The sequence below is a fragment of the Xyrauchen texanus genome, chromosome 1 (genome assembly GCF_025860055.1).
Source record: "Xyrauchen texanus isolate HMW12.3.18 chromosome 1, RBS_HiC_50CHRs, whole genome shotgun sequence".
Classification (NCBI taxonomy): Eukaryota; Metazoa; Chordata; class Actinopteri; order Cypriniformes; family Catostomidae; genus Xyrauchen; species Xyrauchen texanus.
The window spans coordinates 21525810-21548319 of record NC_068276.1 but is presented as its reverse complement, the minus strand read 5'-3'; the positions used below and the strand labels follow the sequence as shown (position 1 = coordinate 21548319).

Genomic DNA, 22510 nt, shown 5'->3' with positions numbered 1-22510 from the left:
TACAGATCCAACAAAATATTAAGAAACACATCTGAAATCTTGTCTCAAATGTTGAAGGAATTCTTAGGTGTTTAATAATTTGTTATATCTCACCACCACACTCAATGACGTCCACAGCCCCTCTAGTAACAGTGGTAGTGGTGGGTGGGCATGAGAGACAGGTCTGGGAGCCAAAACCCGGCTGGTACTCCCCTAATGGACAGGACTCGCAGGTCTCCAACCCACTCAGTGATGAGCTGCCTGGCTGACACTGCACTGGAAACATGCACACACATGCAAGTATACACACACACAAACACACAGAGACATGATTAGAAATTTTGGTTACTCTGCTTATTTGTGAATTTGAGGGGAAGTGAATTCATCCACTAAAGTGACCTTGCGATCAGTTGGTTAAAAATAGCTGATTTGTCAAGATGTATGAAAAAGCACTGTGTTGGAGCAACTGTTGGAGGTAGTGAAGGATAACAATATTTTTTGAGAAATTTCACATTTGAGAGAAAACCACTGTCCACGAACGTACACATGTAACTGTGGTTCTGTGAATTCCGGATGACCGCCAGAGGCAGTATTAAACACTACTGGATTATCGCAGCGCCAGCCAGATAGGTCGAGAGAATATACCAACAAAGTCACATAGTGACGTATGCTGAGCCCTGGGGGTTTATAAACCACAGCCGCTCAGCACTCTGCCTCGGTACGCCTTTCTCGTGTATTCTGAGTGACCAAGAACTCTGGCGGTCATCCGGAATTCACAGAACCACAGTTACATGTGTAACTAACGTTCTGTTTCATTCCTACTGACCGCCAGAGGCAGTATTAAACACTACTGGATGACCCATACCAACATAGTCTTGAGGAATGCCACTGACCTGTTGAAAAATTAAGGCCGCTCCTGAAGAACTGCAGAACTCACGGCATGATGAGCAGCAACGTTGACCTTATAAAACCTGGCAAACGTGCATGGGGAAGCCCAGGTAGCGGCAGTGCAGATGTCCGCCAACAAAACTCCTCTAAAAACAGCCCATGAAGATGAGATGGCCCTAGTGGAATGGCAAGTTAGCCCCTGGGGCAATGGTTGCCTTGCTGCCTTGTAAGCCAGTATAATAGTTTCCACTATCCAGTTTGATAACCTCTGCTTCGACACTGGAGCACCTTTCTTCACACCACCATAGCAGAAAAATAACTGGTCTGACTGTCTAAATTGAGCAGTAGTGTCCACATAACACTTCAAGGCACGAACAGGACAAAAAAGTTGAGCACTTGAATCAGACCTTGAAGAAGTTTGAAAAGAGGCCAGTTCAATGTGCTGGTTAATGAACTGAGGAAGAAGGACTTTTGGAAGAAAAGAAGGATTGGGTCGTAGGACCACTCGAGTCATCCGGCAACCAACGCAAGCACGATTCGCTAACAGACAGTGCGTGCAACTCACTGACTCGTTTCGCAGAAGCAATAGCCAACAAAAAGGCAGTCTTCAAGGTTAAACATTGCACGTCAATGCTTTGCAAGGGCTCAAACTGGGATGAGCAAAGGAATGCAAGCACGAGTGGCAAATCCCACACGGGAAAGTGAGGATTCCGAGCAGGCTTAAGACGGCGTGCACCCTTCAGAAAACTGCAGACAAGACTGTGAGATCCAAGAGAAGATCCACCAATTGGAACATGATATGCAGAAATAGCAGCGACATACACTTTCAGCGTGGAAGCCATTTTGCCATCCTCCAGTAAATGTTGAAGAAAACTTAAGATGCTCGGAATGTCACATGTTGCAGGATCGAGCTCTTGCTTCTCACACCATGCAGAAAAAACCTCCAATGGCCAGCATAGATCTGTTAAGTGGAAAAAGCCCTAGCATTGGAGATTGTGTGAATAACCGCAGGATTACAATCTTCCAGAGAAGGATTTAACCCAATGGCCAGACCCAAAGCTGCAGGCGAGCTGGGTCTGGGTGCCAGACGCTGGCCTCCAGTTGGGAGAGGAGGTCCTTCCTGGGGGGAAGCTTCCATGGATTGCCTGACAGAAGTCTTAGCAACAAAGGAAACCATGGTCTGGCTGGCCATCGTGGTGCCACGAATAGTACTCTGTGCTTGCACAGAGAGATCCTGTGTAACGCCTCCCATAACAGAGGGATAGGTGGGAACGCATATAGTAGGCAGTTCGGCCATTCGTGAGTTGTAGAATGTTCTACAACAAGAGTTGTAGATTGTTCGTCACACGTTCTTGAGACAGAGAGGCAGACATTAGGTGGGAATTTAGGGTTATTCCTATGAACGTAGTGGTCTGTGTTGGATTCAGACAGCTCTTTTCTTGTTCACAGAAAACCCCAACTTCTGCACATGTCTCAAAAGCAGTCTGGAGTCTTGCACAGTCTGCCGTTTTGTGGGGGCACAAAGAAGCCAGTCGTCCAGATAAGGCATAATACGCATACCTCTCATCCAGAGAGGAGACAGAGCTATGCTCACACACCTTGTGAAGACACAAGGAGCAAGGGAAAGACCGAAAGGTAGAACCTTGAACTGGTAGGCTTGATTCAGAAAACTGAAACGCAGAAAATTTCTGTGATGAACAGCAATTGGGAGGTGAAAGTATGCATCTTTCAGGTCGACACTCACAAACCAATCGTCTGCTGCCACAGACCGAAGAACGTCGGCTGTGCGCAGCATTCGAAAAGGAAGGACCTTGAGGAACAAATTCAGATGCCTCAAATCGAGAATTGGTCGGAAACCACCGTCCTTCTTCGGAACAAGAAATTATGTTGAATAGAACCCCTCTTCCTGAACTAGGGGATGAACTTTTTCTATGGCTCCATTCTGTAACAGTGAACGCATTTCCAGAGAGAGGGCCATTGAACAAACTGCATTTTTGACAACCGTAGGAACGATTCTTGAAAATCAGGGAGGCCGGCGTCGAAACTGTAGAGTATATCCCCTGCTCAGAGTCGTCAAAACCCAAGGGTCTGCGCTGTGTTGATCCTCCAGTACTCTATCTATTCTACTGAAAAACGATCGACTGCCGGCCTGAGTGTCTCAGGCTTTACGTGTGCGACTTTTAGTGGTCGTGGGGGGGGGGCGCTGATGGGGTCCTCCTGGCAAATGTCGATGAGGTGGCCGAAAAACTCTAGCATTCTCAGTAGCCCGAGGCCTTTGAGGGGGCTGTGACTGAGGTGTAGCGTGCTGACGGAAATATGGCTCCGGTGTGGCATAGCGATGTCGGGTCTGAACTGCTGGCATCCTAAAGGTAGGGTTGCGCTGTACCTGCGTCAGTTGACGAGTGGCCTCAGACAGCTTTACCCTCTTTTCCAACAGTTCCGGAACATTAGGACCAAAAAGATGCCCGGGAACGAATGGAAGATCTCTCAAGGTTTTCTTGCAGTCCTCAGTTAGCCGTGCTTGAGCAAGCCACGCTTGGCGTTGGGCTGCCAGAAGCGTGGCTGCAAGACTACCCAGCTCGCGGGTTACGTGGCCCGTTGCCAAAAGAGCCGTTTGCAGAAACTGTGAAATTGAGGGATCAACATTTGCTGGTTCTAGCGTAGCAGCAAGTAGTAACTGACAGATTGTGTTTTCTGCACGAGTTATGTAAGCAACAGACTCGTATGCCTTTTTCAGTAATGAATCTGTGCGACCACATTGCGCACTGGGACATCGCACATTCCCTCGTAGAGCTTCGTCAGGAGACACCACCAAAGCTGCAACAGGCTGCTCTATTTCTGGAGCACGACTCACCCTGATGGAATCTGCTTCAGCCATAGATGCTAACGTCCGAGCAATCTTTGAGCGCCGTTTAGGCAGACCAGAACCAGTGAGGGCATTTGAAAACTCGGCCAAAAAATCTTTACATGGTGGCATGGCAAAAGAAGTTGCAGCTGTGGCCTGCCTGAAAAAGACATTGGTTTGGGCAGATTGGACAGGTGACTCATCAAGTCCTAGACGAGCAAGAGCCATTCGAAGCACAGCCATAGTATCATCAGAAGAGGGCTGGGCCTGTCCAGATGACTGAACTGACCCCCCACTCGACCCCTCCGTTGCTGGAAAACCAGCGAAAAAATCCTGAGGTGATGGTTGCGCCGCAACATTCACAGCATTCCCATGATCATGAAAAAAAGAGTCAGAAGCAATTGTAGAAAGCACATCCAAGTCAGAATGATGTGAAAAACGAGGGGAATCAAGCGACTCTTCGGATAGAACCGTAAGGTTTAATTCAAGCAGAATGATCGTAACGAAGCAGAATACAGGAAAATAATAATTATATAATTCCTGTGGGTGAACAGACAGGTAATGTCAAGAATATCTCACAAAAAAGATAAATAAATGTCTAAAATGGCCGATGGATTGAACCAAGGGGCGCAGACTATCACATAAGTTCAAGGAAAAAAGTTCAGAACAACTGAATGAATGATGAAAATGTCAACGGGAGACCCTTAACTTATAGAGCGGAAAACACCAGCCACCGGACAGCACAGAGTGCTACCGACGAAAAGGAATGAAACTCACCAAAAAGCGGCTAAAAACACTTCAAATCCATTTGTGAGGATGATATCTCGCTGCTCTTGTAAGCTGCACTTGACAGCGCAATATACTACTTAGGTAAAACAACCTATCTCAACCAGGCGAGAAAGCAAAAGAGGCAGAGTGCTGAGCGGCTGTGGTTTATAACCCCCAGGGCTCAGCATACGTCACTATGTGACTTTGTTGGTATATTCTCTCGACCTATCTGGCTGGCGCTGCGATAATCCAGTAGTGTTTAATACTGCCTCTGGCGGTCAGTAGGAATGAAACAGAACTGCCCTTCTTAGGGTGACCAATGACTTATTTATGGTTTTTAAACTCTGTTTTCATTCAGTTTTAAATTATACATTAAAGAGATGGTGGAGATGGTGGGGATATTTGGGGTGGCTTTAGAATGGTATGTTTCCTATTTGTCGAATAGGAAATTTGTAGTGTCTGTTGGAGATGAGATCTTAAATGTATTGTGGTGTTCTACAAGGATCCCTGTTAGGACCATTTTAGTTTTCACTATTTGTGTTACCACTTGGTTATGTGATTTGAAAATAAAACATTAATTTCCATTGCTATGCGGATGACCTGCAGGTGTATTTGTCCCAATTATCTGACTAATTTAAATGTTTTTTTAAGCATGCATAATTGGTCATGATTTAAAAAATGTCAGACTGAGTCAGGACTTATTCCCCAATTTGGGCATCTATTTTGATACAAATTAAAATTGTGAATATCACATCAGGAAGTTAGTCCAATCTTGTTTTTATCAGTTAAGGAAAATTTCCAAGGTTATACATGTCTTGTATTTTAGGGATACAGAGAAGCTTATGTTTTTATTTTATCTCGCCTTGATTGTTGTAATGCCTTGTTTTCAGTTTAAAATTAACACAATTTAGCAGAGCTACAACTGATGCAAAATGCTGCAACTAGACTTTTGACATGAACTAGGTCTTCAAATCATATTACTCCAGTTTTAGCTTCTTTGCAGTTCATTTTAGGGTTGATTTTAAGATTTTATTAATTACATATAAGGCATTACATAGTTTGGCACCAGAATATTTAGCAGAACTTTTAAGACTTTATGAAACTGTTCTTCTTGTCGTGAACTGTTGGCTGTTCCAAGATCCAGATACAAAAAGTTAAGGTAGTGAAGGCCCAATGATTATAGAACAGCCTGCCATGGGATATTAGATCTTCTGAATCTGTATCTGTTTTTAAGTCTTGTTTAAAAACTAATTTGTATAGACTTATTACTATGTGAATGTGTTGTGTTTTACTGTATGTGTTTAGATTTTTTGTTTTGTGAAGCACTTTGCGCTAAATCGCTACGGTGCTATAAAAAATAAAGTTATTATTTTTTATAAAAGGTCATTTGGAATTTGATATTGATTATCTAATGAAATGAAATTAATACAATACATGTGGTTTAAGTGTCCAAATACTTTTTGGGCCCACTGTAGGTATAAACGTTGGATGAATGGAGTGACAAAAATATTTATTTTAAATCAACAGATTTATATAGAGACAGATAATTTGATGGGTAATTGAATGAATCAATAAATCAAGCTGATTGATTACCTTTGCACTCGGCCAGGCTCCGTGAATGGAGGTATGGAGTGGAGAAGCCATCTGGGCAAAGCTTACACTTAATCTGCCCCTCCTCATCCTGATACGACCCTCTCCAGCAGCTCACACACTCTGCATACTCCAGGGAGAAATACATACCTACTGGGCATTGCACTATGAGACAAAACCAGCAAGGAGGTCAAAACAAATACTTTCTTCAGGAGATTCATCAGAAGTATCTATTAGACTATACAACTCACCACACATCCTGCCTTTGAGAACAGAGCCTGGCCGGCAGTAAAGTGTCGCTTTTTTACTTCCCAGGGATTTGAGGTCAGCTACCATCATCTCTGACGACACATGGAAGGTGCTGAACGGCTGCTTGCTCAGCGTGCGCTTAAGCCGATTGGCCAGCTGCTCAAGGGCCCTCAGCAAACGCTTCTGACTGACATTCTCCACTGAGTCATTCCTCGACAGAGGCAGTGGGATGCTTGCTGGGAAAAAGGAATGGTGTTGGAGGTTGCGACTAGCTTACCAGCTTGTGTATTCCCCTTAAACAGTTTAAGGGGAATACACAACTGGGGCAATAATAACATCAGACACAGGGCCAAATTGCTTAGCCCAATAGTTCATTTTCTCTACCTGTAATGTTGAAATTGATTTGTATCTTCTGCTCTCTTGTGAGGCCAGTGTTTTTACGATGACGTTTGGTTCTCATGTGATGGCTATGCTGTGATGTACCATCTTGCTGTAAGTGTTGCTCTGGAGAAAATTCAGTGTCAAAATAAGCATAATCCTGACCATTCTGAGAAGCCCAATCACTGCTCCATCCTCCAGGGCCTGAGGAGAAACAAAAGAAGATAGAAGGCGATAATAAGAAGTAAATAATATAAGAATACAAGGAAGAATTAGGTCATTTAATCTTTAAAAAGTCTGTTTATAATTTTTTACCCCTGACAAAAGAGCGTGGTTATAATCTTTCACATGATTTTTTTTGTTGACGTATTAAGCACAGTTAGTGTAAGACTGGGAATGTTAACGTACTCGTTATCAGTTCCATGGATTATCAGTAATATAAAACTGACTTCCTGTTAATGTTTTTGTTACCACTTAACAGCTTTATATAAATCAGGATTCGACTGAGGCAAAAAAAAAAAAATCACAAAACATAAGCAGTCATATAAGATGGCACACTACACATAAGTCATTGCTTACCAATAGCAAAACCATTTGGATAATCATAGTTATATTCCAGGCACTGTCCAGGTGACATAATTTCTAGCTTACAGGTGACATCATCACTACCACAGATGTTAGGGACCTGTGGGGTTGTGGGTATTGTAAAAAAACAAAACAAAGAGGTTCACAAGAGATTTTTGTCATGTGGCCAGAGTATATGTGCATGCGTGTGTCAGATCTCACCATATCTTTAAGGATAGAGGAAAACTCCCCTGTGAAGGATTTTAGCAACTCCAGATCATCACAGCGGGATGATTTAAAGAGCATCTCGAAGGGCTTAAAGCCATTGTTCGCAATCCTGTTCACTGCATACAGAAAATACATAGAGCAAAGTCTTTACTATACATTCAAAAAATGCATGCGATAGGATCAGAGGGAAACTAGGTAGATTATGTTTGACCTTGTGTATATTTTAGGGATGTTAATGATTAATCGACAATCGATTAATAATTTGATCGATTAAGCTTATCATTCGTTGATTAATTCATTTCAGGACAAATGTGTTTAGTAACAATGCCTGCAGACTTTCATAAAGCTGTCATAACATCCACCACTAGAGGGAGCTAGCATGCTGCATATCTTGTCCACATGACAGAAGAAGAACAGCACAGTTGAAAATGAAGCTGGCTCAATGGAATCAGTGTTGGAGCATTGCTCTATAATCAAACATGTTTTCTGAAAACACTGTGATGGTGTGTTAAAGTACGGTTTAACTGGTTGATTCTCCATCTCAACCAACATTTACATAAGTGATCACCGGGAAAGCAGATTCAGCTGACGTCTTACCAGTACCACAGAAACGATATGTTATGTAGGCTACTGTGTTTACACAGCATGTTATGGTTTAATTTCAATCATAAAAATATGTCCAAAGGTCCGAAATATCCCACGGTCCACAACATGAAGTTTTAATGAACTCAAAATATGTATACAATTTATTTATCTTGTATACAAGCTGTTACTTACAGTAATTCATTAACAGTAATAAAATAATTCACAAATTCATACTAAACATAGCCTAAATGTATTAAAATACACTGAACTAATAATATTTGAAGTAGAAAATGCAAATACTTGCATTTCTTAGGTGTAATAACTTTAATTATATTTAAACAGTAGGCCTCCGAGTGCGTTTAGCAGTATAAATGTTAACGATTAATCGATTAATTGATCATTAACTCCATGACAATCGATTATGAAAATGTCTTAAAATTTACATCCCTAGTATATATGTAAATAAAGGTGGAAATTACGAGAGAACAAAAATTAAATGTTAAGCCAATACTCACAGGAGCAATCAGACTTGTCTGGCAAGTGGGGCGGCTCCCAAATTCCATTATTGGCACAGAAGTAGCTGTTTACGGTGTCCTGGGTAAGACTGTAACCCTGTCTGCAGATCAGAGTACAGTTCACCCCCTCCTCCATCTTGGCACATGAGAAATCTGCATTCACTGGCACAAATGGCTGCTCACAGGTTGAACCTGAGTTCAAAAACATCCTTCAGCACCAGACACTTAATTAACCAGTTTATTTAACTAGGATCAGTGTTATCTGAAAAAAATCCAACTGAAATAATTTAGCATAGTATGTCAGACCCAAAGTGAGAGTACTTTATTGTTTAAGAAAAAGACGGTTCTTGCATAGCAAATTTAAATAATGGACTTTAGCATGTTCAGTTGAAATGACACTTTTGGGAAGTTATCTTCCACTAACATACCTTGAACAGTAATGATGAGCTCACAGGTACGGTTGTTGCCAGATGGGTCTGTGGCTGTATAATAGACTGATGTTTCTCCAACAGGAAAGATATCACCAGATGAGTGAGTACTAGAGATATTCAAATGGGCTCCTGAGAAAAAAGATATTTTACCAAATATATCTATGATTGAAATTGTTTGCAATGTTGAAGACAGATCACTTCAATTGTGTACTCTGGCATCAGACAGAGATGTAACAAGGTGGAGCTCCACAAGGACTCACACTGGTCAACCACAAAGTCCTATGAAAAATGTGATACACTACTGTACTGTTTTTCATCACAGGCCTCGAGCAAATGATAGATTGTTTAATGACATAAAACTAAGGGTGCTACACTGCTGTCTCTTTCAAGCATCATATTCACACATACACATGTTTTTGCATGCACACTCATACATTTATTAACAGAACCCGCAGCTACTATAAAACACTCGTACAAATATCTACCAAAATAAAATGTTATGACCACACTGAAGCTGCTTGTCGACGTCACACCTCGTTACCCCAACGTCAGGATGTTTTGTTTTTCCATACCCACACCTTGTAGCTGGGTTATATTTAGCACAGACAAAACTCCCTACAAAACCTGGCAGAACCAGACGTTTGTCAGACAGTTTGGAATAGCTCTGGAACTTCAGTCTGGAACGGTGTGTGCACACGCACGTATATTGTCTGAACTGGTTAAGAACTAAGTGAGTTCTTGTGCAGAATTTTCTGTGCTTCTACATTTGTAGAAATGCATTTGACTTTTCTTTGTGAGTATTTCAACCACTTCTCTTAGAACTTTTGTTGTCTTTTAACTTCACAATCTAGAAACTGTCGTAAACTCTTTTCTCCACATATCATCATACACTTCTTTTCCACTTGATTTACACTGAAAGAATTCTTTGTAGAAAAACATCTTGTCCCCCGAGTAACTACAATGTCCATAAATCAAACTGTTTCCAGTCTATTCAGCTACTATAAATGTTAAACCCATTCCACCTCCTCTAGGTGTTCTTGGTCAATTTCTCTTTGTGATGATTCTATCAAATGTCAATCTCTTTAAGTTCATTTTGTCACCAAACCTCACCAACTTAACTTAAACAGAATAGTTCACTAAAAAGAAAATTCTCTCATCATTTACTTTCCCTCATGCCATCGTAGGAGATGTTTGACTTTCTTTTTTCTAACTGAACACAAAGATTTTTAGAAGAATATTTCAGCTCTGTAGGCCCATACAATGCAAATTAATGGTGACCAGAAATCTGCAGGTCCAAAAATCACATATAAGCAGCATAAAATTAATCCATAAATCTCCAGTGGTTAAATCCATGGCTTCAGAAGTAATTTGACAGGTGAGGGTGAGAAACAGATCAATATTTAAGTCCTTTACTATCAATGTCCATTTTCAAACAGCCCTCCTAAGCGCATTCAGAGACAATTTAGCAGTGACGGGCTACTTCTATTACAATTAATGGGAGAAATTGGAACGGTCAACAAATGTAGAAAGGAAGTCCCACCTTACAAGTAAAAGAGTTTTTTCAAATTTTAGATACAGACTTTGCTTGTATATCAACTTGAGAACATGCATGCACATTAGCTATACACGCTGGGAAAATTGAGTTTTTTTTTGTGTAATCTGAGGTAAAGATGCACAATATATGATATCAGTGTTGTTAGATTTTGTTGCTGATTTGAAATATGTAATTTGATTGTAATCATGACCAACAGCTTTGGAGATTTCAGTCTTTCTGAACTCAAGTAGATAAAAGCTGCATTGTCAGCCTAGAGAGATAGATAGGTTTTAAGTAAGGCACACTCGATTCTCAGTATTCTTGATCATCCATTACAGAAAGAATTCAAGATGATGCTGTCTGGTCATCGTTTTAGAGTGCCAGGAGGTAGAACAAATCAAATGAAGGGGTTAATTAATTGGGTTACTGAACTCCTCATGGTCAGATTAAACCAATTTGACCATATGTTGTGATTTTGTGCAATTTGTATTATTGCTGTTGTAATTGAGTTGTTAATGGGTATAGTGTTTTATTGTGATTAGAATGCGAGTGTGTTTTGGCAACTTGCTGCAACATTAATTTCCCCTAAGGGGGACAATAAAAGCAAACTAACTAACTAAATAACTTACTAACTAACTACCCGGGAGCGCTCCAAAGATGGCCGCCAGACTTTGGCACTTTTCTCTCCAAAGAGTTATTCTTCTTTTGTTTTTGGCATTTTACATTTGTGGAGCGGAGGGGGGCGGGGCCGGTCGGAATATCGCGCGCCTGGACCCCAATCGGCCTGATGAGGCGCGCGAGGGATAAAGGCGGCCGGTGACGATGGTTCAAGAGAGAGAGAATTACGGGCATGTCCGTCATGTGTGTTTATGTTTATGTTTATGCTTTTGGTTTGAGTTTATATTAAAATATTATTTATGTTGACAAGCCGGTTCTCGCCTCCTCCTTGCCCATCCTTTAACTGTTTTACAACATTCTTTGTACATATCGGCACCTACTGGACAGGGAGGAGAATATATGGTTAAAAAGGACTTAAATATTGACTGTATCTTACCAACACCTATCATATCGCTTCTGAAGACATGGATTTAATCACTGGAGTTATATGGATTCATTTTATAATGCCTTTGTGCTTTTTGGACCTGCAGAGTTGTGGTCAACATCCACTTGTGTGATTGCATTGTGAGGACCTACAGAGCGGAGATATTCTTCTAAAAATCTTTGTTTGAGTTCAGCAGAAGAAAGAAAGCCATACATATATGGGATGGCATGAGGGTGAGTAAATGATGAGATCATTTTTATTTTTGGGTGAACTATTCCTTTAACTTTAAGCCAAAAACGTATATTGTTTTATTTGTATTTACCTGAATTGTCAGAAAACAGAGGTTCCTCCCACCATACTGCTGTCTCTTTCCCTATGGCTTTAATGGTGGGTGGTGATCGACACCTATCAATCAAAGGGCGTTCTGCATCTAAAGAAACAAAGAGATGCTTTTTATGTTGTAATAAAATGAAACAAAATAATACAACATTTCAATCTGACCATCTCAGTTAATAATTCTTGTTCATTTAGGAATCCAACCTCACCAACTACAGTAACAGAGAAAGAGCAGTTGGCCTTATTTCCTGTACGGTCAGTTGCTGTGTACATGATTAACTCACTCCCTATGGGGAAAGGCTGCAAGGGGTTCAAAATAGGGGTCACCCGCACCGCAACCTGAAGAACAACAGATACAACAGATGCAATGTTAGTAAGACCTCTTTAAAAATGCATGTTGTAAAAGTAGATGAAAAAAGAAAACAAAGGAAAATAAAAAATACAATAAAATAAAAATGGAAGGAACAAAGGAAAAGTGAAAGAAAGAATGAAAGAAAGAAAAGAAAATAGCAGGAAGGGAAAATATAAAACTGAATGTGATGTTGAATGCACCTCATCTCCCGAATTGTCCCTCAGCATGGGTGCACTCAGACTGATGTTTGCTGACCTCTGATGCACATCAGTCTCTGTGATGACATCACCAGGGCACTGAATCCATGGAGGCTCTGTATCTACAGAAGCGTGAAATTTTTTTTTTTTAAAAATAACCAAAATTAAAACATTCAGAAATAAACAGAATGACATTCTATGTGAACACACTCACTGGCAATTATATGAGCCAAAGTAAAAGTAATAATGAATCATTTTTAATGACTCACAATCCATACACCAATCAGCCACAATATTAAAACCACCTGCATAATATTGTGTAAATCCCTCTCGTGCCTCCAAAACAGCTCCAACCCGCATCTCAGAGATGATATTCTTCTCACCATAATTGTACAGAGTGGTTATCTGAGTTACTGTAGACTTTGTCAGCTCAAACCAGTCTCCACTCTCTTGATCTCTCTCATCAACAAGACATTTCAGTCCACAGAACTGTCGCTCACTGGGTTTTTTTTGTTTTTGGCATCGTTCAGAGTAAATTCTAGAGATTGTTGTGTGTGAAAAACCCAGGAGATCAACAGTTACAGAAATACTCAAACCAGCCCATGTGGAACCAACAATCATGCCAGGGTCCAATTCACTGAGATCACATTTTTTCCCCATTCTGATGGTTGATGTGAACATTAACTGAAGCTCCTGACCCGTATCTGCATGATTTTATGCACTTCACTGCTGCCACACGATTGGCTGATCAGATAATCACATGGATGATTGTTGGTGCCAGATGGGCTGGTTTGATTATTTCTGTAACTGCTGATATCCTGGGATTTTCACACAGAACAGTTTCTAGAATTTACTCTGAATGATAAAAAAACGCTATTGAGAGATGCGGGTTGATGCTGTTATTGTGGCACAAGGGGGACCTACACAATATTAGGGAGGTGGTTTTAATGTTGTGGCTGATCGGTGTATATTAGGGATAACATTTTCCTATCATGATAATTGCTGAACCATTTATAACATTTATAACAGTATACAGGATTATCACGGTACTGTATTGAATTACAAACTGGGTTGAAAGATAAATAAGCTTTATTGTTGTTCTTAATTACAATATTTAGTTACTTGTTTTGTACTTTCTAAATTAAACAACCACAAGGAAAGTAACTTTGCAAAAATCAAACCATATAAGATTCAAAGAGACATGGTGGCTTTTCAAATTTGAATTTATCTAATTCATTACAGTTTATTTTCATTGCAAATGAACAAGTAACAACAATGGTAACATTTTGAGGGATAAGCTTAAATGAAAAAAGAACCTTTTTTTTTTATTGAAAAAGAAAACGAATTTTAGAGTTTCCTTGTAATTTCGTTTGTCTTTTACTGTAAGAGTTAGAGAATTGGGAATGCTGATTTATTGATGGGAATGCTACAGTGAATTCAGAAAAATCTATACAATTTGGTTGTGTTATTTAGAAATGTTCACAGTATTTTGAAGTGCTTACGATAACAATATTCTTAATTAAGTTAATTATCAAGGTATCTTATTATTCAATATCAGCAAATGTCTAGAACAGTATATGTACAGTATGTAGTGCACAAGTTGAATGTAGCGCACAAGTTATATGAACTATTTTATGAGTTTTTTTTGGAGCTTGACCTCCCCTGGATTAACAAAGTGGGACATTTCTTAAAACTTCTCCTTTGGTGTTTCACAGAAAGAAGTTTGGAAAGCGGGTGAGTACATGACAACATTAAAAGTTTTGGGTGAACTATCCCTTTAAGGATGTGATTCTAGATTCATGTTGATTCTATGGGGACAGTGTGTTACAATCTATTCACCGTGGTTCATTATCACATCCAGCTCAGAGAAAAACTTGTTAGACACACAGCCTGTTCTCTGACTCTTCAAGCAAAACAACTAATTCACTGTAAGAGTAGTAGGCCCAAGAAATAGCAAATATTCTGTCATTTACTGATCATATAGTTTCAAAGAATGATGACTATTCCTTTGATGTGACTCTAGATTCATGTTAAGTTTTTGTGCATGGAGACGTTTAATCACATAGCCGGTGCTCGGTCTCTCCAAGCCAAACAAATACTTAATCGTTAGTGTAATGAGCCCAAGAAAAAGCCTGGATTAGGTGCAATCACTCTGTCTTTTCCTTCTCTGACTTAATCTCTACATACACTGATGAGCCTTACACTCACAAATATACGCAAACACAATCTCTTCTCTCTCATGAGTAAATCATAGTGGTGCGTGGGTGAAAGCTAGAACTAATTGATTCTCATCTTTGTACAGTTCCAGGTTGGAGGGGCAGCATTGGACTTTTAAAATGCTGGAATCCTTAAGTTTTACACTCCGTTACACACTGTTTGATGATCTTTCACTCATTCTGTTCTTCATCACATCCTAAAGATCTCACAGCAATATATCTAAAGCACCTGTTTTACTGACAGCACATCTGTCCTGAATGCACATGTAGTGTTTCCATGTTTTATGGGGACTTTCCATAGACATAATGGTTTTTATACTGTACAAACTTTATATTCTATCCCCTAAACCTACCCCTAAACCTAACCCTCACAGAAAACTTTCTGCATTTTTACATTTTCAAAAAACATAATTTAGTATGATTTATAAGCTGTTTTCCTCATGGGGACCGACAAAATGTCCCTGTTATGTTTACCTTGTTATGTTTACCTTGTCTTGTTTCACTGTTGCCCTTTTGTTTGCCATTTTTGTCACTTTTGCATTCCTTAGTTTTCACTTTTGTCCCTGGTTTAACTCCATAGTCTCTTTGTTAGCGTTCGTGTTCACCGTTCATTGTGTGCACCTGCCCTCGTTAATTTACCACTTGCCTCTGTTTTTTCCCTTGTTATCTTGTTTGGAGTTCTGTTTGTTCATTGGTCCCTTTTTCCTATGTTCTTGTATTTATACCCTGGTTTTTGGTTCAGTCCTTGTCTATCGTTGAGTGTTGTTAGCTGGTATGTTTTCCCTTCCTGTGTGTTCAGCTTTATGTTTATTTCCCCATTGAGGGTTTTTTCCCTTTGTGTTTATTTTGATCATTCAATAAAGTTAACCGCATTTGGATCCGCACCTCCTCGTCTGCCTCGCTGCTTACTCGTTACAGTCCCCACAAGGTCAAAAATTTTGGGTTTTACTATCCTTATGGGGACATTTTGGTCCCCACAAAGTGATAAATACACGCTCACACACACACACAAAATAAAACATACACACGTGCACAGCACATATAGAGATAAACACAACTAGCTGAAGTAGCCAAATCTGATAATCAGAAGGTTCTTTTGTCCATGAATTGTACACACTTGAAAAGAATGCATTACCTGCACAGGTTGCTTTATGTAGATCATCACTCCAGTTTCCAGAAGGCAAACATCTGACTTCTGAGTCACCAAGCAGACTGTAACCATGGGGACAAGATAACTGACAGGATGCTCCCATCCTGACTTCCGTCTCCCCGCAGCCACAGGGCGACAGACGGATATGCTTTAGGGTAACCAGTGGTGGACAGCGCACCTCTAAGAGAGAGAGAGAGAGAGAGAGAGAGAAAACAGTGGAAAAAAGAGAGAGTAAAAGAAGAATGAGAAAAAGGGAAAAAGACTAAAACAAAAATTTTCCATGAATAAGAGAGAGAGAGAGAGCACAAAAATATCTCCAGAAAGGGAAATGTTAAGAGCAGTCGTTGACCACACAGCTCGGCATTCTTGGAAAAACCCTTAACACACACATACACAAAAGTAATAACTTTTACTCAGACATCTGAACTCCCTGTACAGCCAAAGCTCTCATGACAAGAGAAAGATGGGCACAGAGAGAATAGAGTGAAATAATTAAAGTGTAGACATGTCACAGAACTCAGAGAACTCTGTAGAGGGACGGACAGACCAAAATACAAACATAAGTCAAAGTTATAAAAGATTGTTTTGGCTGGCTGTGCTCACAGATGTTGGTATTTACTGTTTTCAAGGAAATGTATCTTTTAACACCTTTCTTATATCTGTCTCTGCATATTGAGGTTGGCTAGATAAAAGTATTTTAACACAGAAAAAATTACACACTTTTATTACACACAATTTACACAGCTTTAAAAAATAAAACAAAATATTATGCTTCAAAGATGTTTAAGTGATGTCTAGCAGTCCACCAGTTCATTTCCATCATTTACTGATGAAGGAAAGATCGGCTATGAGGTTGTTGAACACAGTGCTTTTATTCCGTCTTCAGTAATCATACAGAACAGATTTACATGGTTTTAATAATTTATCAATCAAATGTAAGATTTTGCTAATTAACCCTTGTATGGATTTGTGGTAAAATATGACCACTTTTGAACTTTGGTTCTTTATAAAACATGGTCTCCATCTCAGTGGCATGAGATATCGTGAAGTTTCTGACATTATCTATCTATCTATACACACACACACACACACACACACACACACACACACAAAACTTGGTGGTGGTGTGAAAAGTACCTATCATGGTGTTTGGGGTCAAATTTGACCCCACATTGGAAATGAATGGGAAAGACAGTAAAACAGTTTTTTTTTCTTTTTTCTTCAAATAAATCTGCCACAATGCAGAACACACACAGAAATAAAAGGATGGTACTATAACAAATCCACATTGCCATTCTCACCGTTCTATACTTGTATGTCTAGTTTTTTACATTTTTACCATGTTTTTTTTTTATTATAAATAATTAATTTGTAGTTATTCTTTATTGCTATTCATTTCACTGAATGTTAAGACTTTTGATGCCTGCAAAAATGTCAAGTTTGCCATTGCAAAATGTTATTCTAGTACTATGTTCACTCCTGTTCATTTCTGTTTATTGTTGTTGGTTTTATTGACATGTGTTATTAATTTCTTATTATTAACTTAATGAATGATTAAATGTTAAAATGTTTTAAATAAATAATAGGTGACTAAAATCTTAATCTAAGTCTTGTCTTTGTAGTACCATGGTATGTAATAATTTATGGTGCATCATTGCAAAAACTGACACTTCAATACACTTAAAAAAAAAGCTAAACTTTGACAAAAAAAAACTATCTTTAATGTCTTTGATAATGTCTAAATATTTATCCAAATGCATAATTTGTGATACGATCTACAAAACCACAACCAGACATATGAATGGACATCTGAAGCCACCTGCTGGTTATATTTTGTAATTTCACGTAATATGGCCTAAAAAAAAAGTTTTTTTGCTTACCAGGAGATGGCAGCAATTTGCTCTAACACATGGCATAATCTCCAAAATTATTACTGAAGAATGTAGATCTTCACTGAAGTGAACTTAACATAAAATCCCTTATTTTATATGCAAATGAATGGTGTTGTTTACTAATTTTGAGGTAAATAATGTAAATAAATACCACAATATATTAAGTTTTTAAATAATTGAAGTGATATATATATATATATATATATATATATATATATATATATATATATATATATATATATATATATATATGTTTACAATAATGTACACACAACAGATGAAGACTCCAGTCATATCAGAAACCTAATTAAAGCTGTTTAATTTTACACGGAGCTGGTCGCCCCCTCATAGGCACAGCCATGCTGACAGCACATGACAACCTGTGTCATGCAAAAGAGTTAATATCACTAATAATGTCAATAACATGTTTACTTTATATAGTGCTTTTAGTCAATGCTTAAAAATTAAAGTACCAGTAAACAAAACAAGCAAACCAAACATTAAAATAACAAACCCAATACACGTACAATGGAGCCTGAACAAACAGTATAGTCCAGAGTGATGGTATTGATAAACCGGAGGGAGATCCACCAGACAGTCCAAACAGAATGAGTGCAAGTGGAAAGATAAAATGTCCAAACTAGAGGTCCCTGCTGGAGTCATGAAACAAACCTCTATGACCTGAAGCTCTCACGGATAAGCGGCGCGACATCAAACACCAAGCGCGAGCATAAGATGGTGTTCAACCAGGACAGAGAGCTCGCGAGTCACAGTTCAGCATGCAACAACAGGTGACATTTTTTTTTTAAATTGGATAAAAGAATATCCATTATATGGATGTGTGTATTATGTGATGGAAAAAAACACAGACTAAAAGTAACAAAACAAAAATAAAAACATATTTGGTGTAAAGCGGCAGCACTTAGCAAACAAACTTCCAGTATGCAGGACGATAGGTGTCAGTATAGAGTCCAAAACCACAAGTACTACTGGGACTTACGGAATGAGTAAAAGCCAGATAAAATCTTACTCCGTGCACCTTTACAGTAAGTAATGTGTTAAACACATTTCACAGTGTTACTTCATTATTTATGTACATACATACTGTATTTAATGTCATAATTTAACATGTTTACCTTGGCAGCCCAAAGTAATGTCACTTTATGCAGACTTTTTTCCAACAACAGTTTTTCAGGATTTAATACTATTGTGAAGAATTTGGTACACACAAGGACAGAGAAACAAGACTACACACACAAAACATGTACAAAAAGCTGTTATCTTACCCACACACCGGGGCTGTGGCCCACTCCACTGGGAGCTGGCCAGGCAGGTGAGTCTGGCTCTGCCCTGCAGCCTGTAGCCTTTCTCACAGTGCACAGAACACTCCAGCCTGTAGGGGACTCTCCGTTCATTGCAGTTCAGCTCCCCATGATGCAGAGGCAAGAGTTCTGGGCAAGAGCGAACTATTCAAAAATATCACATGCACCAGAAAGAGGTTAGGGCATCACACAAAATGTTTGGTGCTGTTCTTAAAATGTTGCCGCACTGGGCAAACTTTAAATGATTCCATGGAATAACAGCAAGCTACAATGATCAGCAGGGAGAAACAAAAAATTAAGAGAGAGAGCTTTTGGGTGGGAAAGCAAGGGTAATATATATATATATATAGAGAGAGAGAGAGGAGGGTGGCTGGTAGTGAAGCCTGCAGTTAGGACTTTGAGACCTGTAATTTATTTCCAAAAACAAAAATAAAAAATAAATAAATATTGTTATTTCAGGGCGAGGGCATAAGAGAGGGACCACTTAACAGGTCAGCTTTCACACACCCATTTGTGTGTCTGTGTTATTGAGTTGGTGTTTGTTCAGACACATATCAGTTTGTATATGTCAAAGTCTATGTATGAGTATGAGCATTAAAATAGTTGGTATTTGAGTTCTTCAACAGTAGTTTACTTTTCAGCTATCTTAACACACATGAATTAAAAGCAGAGAAATGGCTTTATGAGCCCCACTGCACACACATACACAGACTGCAGTATATTGCAGTATATACAATGACACCAGGGATGGAGAGGTGCATCAACCTTGGTATGCACACATGTTAAGTATGTACATTTGTAGAGATGATTTCACCTCTAAAGAACTAAATTGTGCCAAAAAATGAACAAAATAATGACTAAAACATCAATTGTGAGTGGGGTGGCCAATGGGGTGACCAGTCTTCGGTCCATGGTGGCCACGGCCACCCCTGGCCACCCCCTAGCTCCGCCACTGTACTGTACAGACAAAAGTATATACTGTATGAAGACGTTCATGAGTTTGCAGGTTTGTATATAGGGAAAACAAATTGTGCAAATGCACAAACGAGTGACGTTTATTATGAAATTTATAACATTTTATATTTATAATTTTTGAATAACACTTGCATAACGTGTGCTTACATTCATAGAAAACAGTGATTTCGACATTTAGAATGCCTGCCGCGTCCTGTGTACGACCCCCTTAATAGATGAAGTAAATGCAATAAAAAACACAATCGAATAAGTGTCCACTCACAAATTACCCTCGTCCCTATTAGCCCAGTCTCTCTTTCTCTGTCTGTCTCTCTCTCTCACCTCTACAGCTCGGCTGAACTCCCGACCAGGTCCCATCTGGCTGGCAAAGTCTGATGTCATCTCCCTGCAGGTCAAAGCCTGGCATACAATGCACACCACAAGTAGAGTTAAACTGATTATTACACACATTCTGGATGAAGAAGCCATTCTCTGGAGGAGAGAGGACTGGACAAACCACCACTACAGAAGAAAAAAATGGAGAGAGAGATAACAGAGTGGGAGAGTTACACCTATACAATACAACCACAAACATAAACGTTAGCAGACATGTTTATAGATATAAAACAGATCAGCACCTTGGCATGTGTTGTTATGTGGTCTGTAGCCCTCTATACACACACAGTCTGAGGTGTCTGTACTTCCAGGTCTGGATGTGTGATGAAGGTCTGGGCAGGGCAGACAGGTACCAACACCTCCAGAAACTGCCTCAGGTTTATAAGTGCCAGATGGACAAGCTGTAAGAAAAAGTTAGAAAATTTAGGTTTTTCAAATAAATCGAAATTGTAAAAAAGTTTCTTGTGGAAATGGAAATTTAAGCCCTTACGGTTTCAGAGACATGAGTCAAAACTTAAAAGTGTTTATTATAGCACCACCTAGGGTCAGATGGGTGTGTGTTTGTGCGCCTGAGTAGTGTGTGTGTATGGGGTTGGGATCATCCTGCCAAGTTTGGTGTCTCCATGACTTAAGATCTCTGATAGACACTTTTAGAGCAGAAAAAAGAAGAATAAGAAAAAGAAGAAAATCAGTACAATTACAACAGGGTTCCAGCAGCTTCGCTGCTTGGCACCTTAAATACAGGGGTGTTAAGTAATGAATTACAAATACGCACGTTACTGTAATTAACTACCTTTTCCCAAGAATTGTATACTTTTACTTTTTCTTGAGTATATTTTAAGTGCTGTAACTGTGTAACACCATCTGTGTTCGCTAGTTCCCTGTTCTGATTTTATTTTTATCTATCAACGTGATTGGCTAGGGAGAATCTTGTGACTCCCATCCAAACAAATCACATGTAAAAAACTTGAACGGCAGCTGCAGATTTGGTGCCATCTGTTATGGATGTGTGGATGCCTCAAGCACAGTTTACACCTGAACATAACCGGTAGCAACTGAAAGGGGTTTTCGCAGTGAAAAAGGCCAATAGCTTGATCGTGTCATGTGAGTTTAACTTGCTCAAGCCAGATATCAGCATTAATCCTGCCTCTAATTTAAAGAAACATATCAAGATAAATTTCATATTTATGATTACGAGATAGGTGTGTCTATAATGTAGCCTGTAATTTAACTATCTATCACTGAGATTATTGGGTTGATGTGAGAGATTAATGCCTATTGTAGGCAATTAATGCAATCAATAGGGATGGGCAAAGAAACAATCTTGATGTTCATCTCAAAAAAGAGAGATGTCCTCGATAAAACATTTGAGAAGTTTCTATATTTAGCCTATGTTATACATCTAGAACAGGGCTGTTCATTACATCAGTCACGATAGCAAGAGCACCACTTGTTTGAGCGCTAATGCAGATTTGCGCTTAAATGATCAAATACACTTTATAATTCCACCAATGCCCGTCTTGGTGAGGCATTAATGTGTCTAAAGTGAATTTAAACAGTGGGACAAAAGCGTATTTGCATCAAAATGTCAGACTTGAAGTGTACATGTAACCAAATTGAGCACCGTCTAGTCATTTAAAGGCAATTAATCAAACAATATTAACAAGGAAACGAGAAATCCACTCACTAGTTTTGGCCGAATAATTTGAGTAGATTTGGAAGTATTAATGTAATAGAATAAAACAGTTTTAATAATATATATATTTTTTAAATATTGTTCGTTTTTTAATAATTCTGATGTTGAGTGTTCATTGGTATAATAAATTACCAGGAAAGTAGAGATGATAAAATAATTTATAGTTTTGCTTTTATAAAGATAGAAAAGTATCAACATTTGTAGAGCAATACTTCAGCAGATCGTTCCACCAGTCACAAACTTTAGAAAATTGTGCATCATGCATTAGAATGAGAACAACTATTTCTGGCTTAAAAGATACAAGAACTAAATCAATGTTGAACATGTGTCCCCTGTGCCACCCCGTGCTACTAAAATAATTCACACAAAAATGAAAATTCTTTCATCATTTACGCACCCTCAT

The 22510-nt window shown here is 39.1% G+C and overlaps 1 protein-coding gene across 2 annotated transcripts in view; it reads right to left on the bottom strand.

Moving 5' to 3' along the window:
* The window catches only part of LOC127637223 (sushi, von Willebrand factor type A, EGF and pentraxin domain-containing protein 1-like), a 164040-nt gene that overhangs the window by 40947 nt on the left and 100583 nt on the right, over positions 1-22510 (bottom strand). For both annotated transcript variants that reach the window (XR_007969706.1, XM_052118196.1), the window contains exons 4-18: positions 20654-20812; positions 20358-20537; positions 19026-19205; positions 15833-16027; positions 12485-12603; positions 12142-12271; positions 11919-12026; positions 9018-9149; positions 8590-8781; positions 7484-7605; positions 7277-7382; positions 6704-6901; positions 6322-6555; positions 6074-6235; positions 94-255 (exon numbers count right to left, since the gene is read on the bottom strand). Coding sequence is in view for 1 of the 2 variants with exons in the window: in XM_052118196.1 (XP_051974156.1) it covers positions 94-255; positions 6074-6235; positions 6322-6555; positions 6704-6901; positions 7277-7382; positions 7484-7605; positions 8590-8781; positions 9018-9149; positions 11919-12026; positions 12142-12271; positions 12485-12603; positions 15833-16027; positions 19026-19205; positions 20358-20537; positions 20654-20812 (2379 nt within the window). In the remaining variant the exon portion in view is untranslated. The remainder of the gene's footprint in view (positions 1-93; positions 256-6073; positions 6236-6321; positions 6556-6703; positions 6902-7276; positions 7383-7483; positions 7606-8589; positions 8782-9017; positions 9150-11918; positions 12027-12141; positions 12272-12484; positions 12604-15832; positions 16028-19025; positions 19206-20357; positions 20538-20653; positions 20813-22510) is intronic.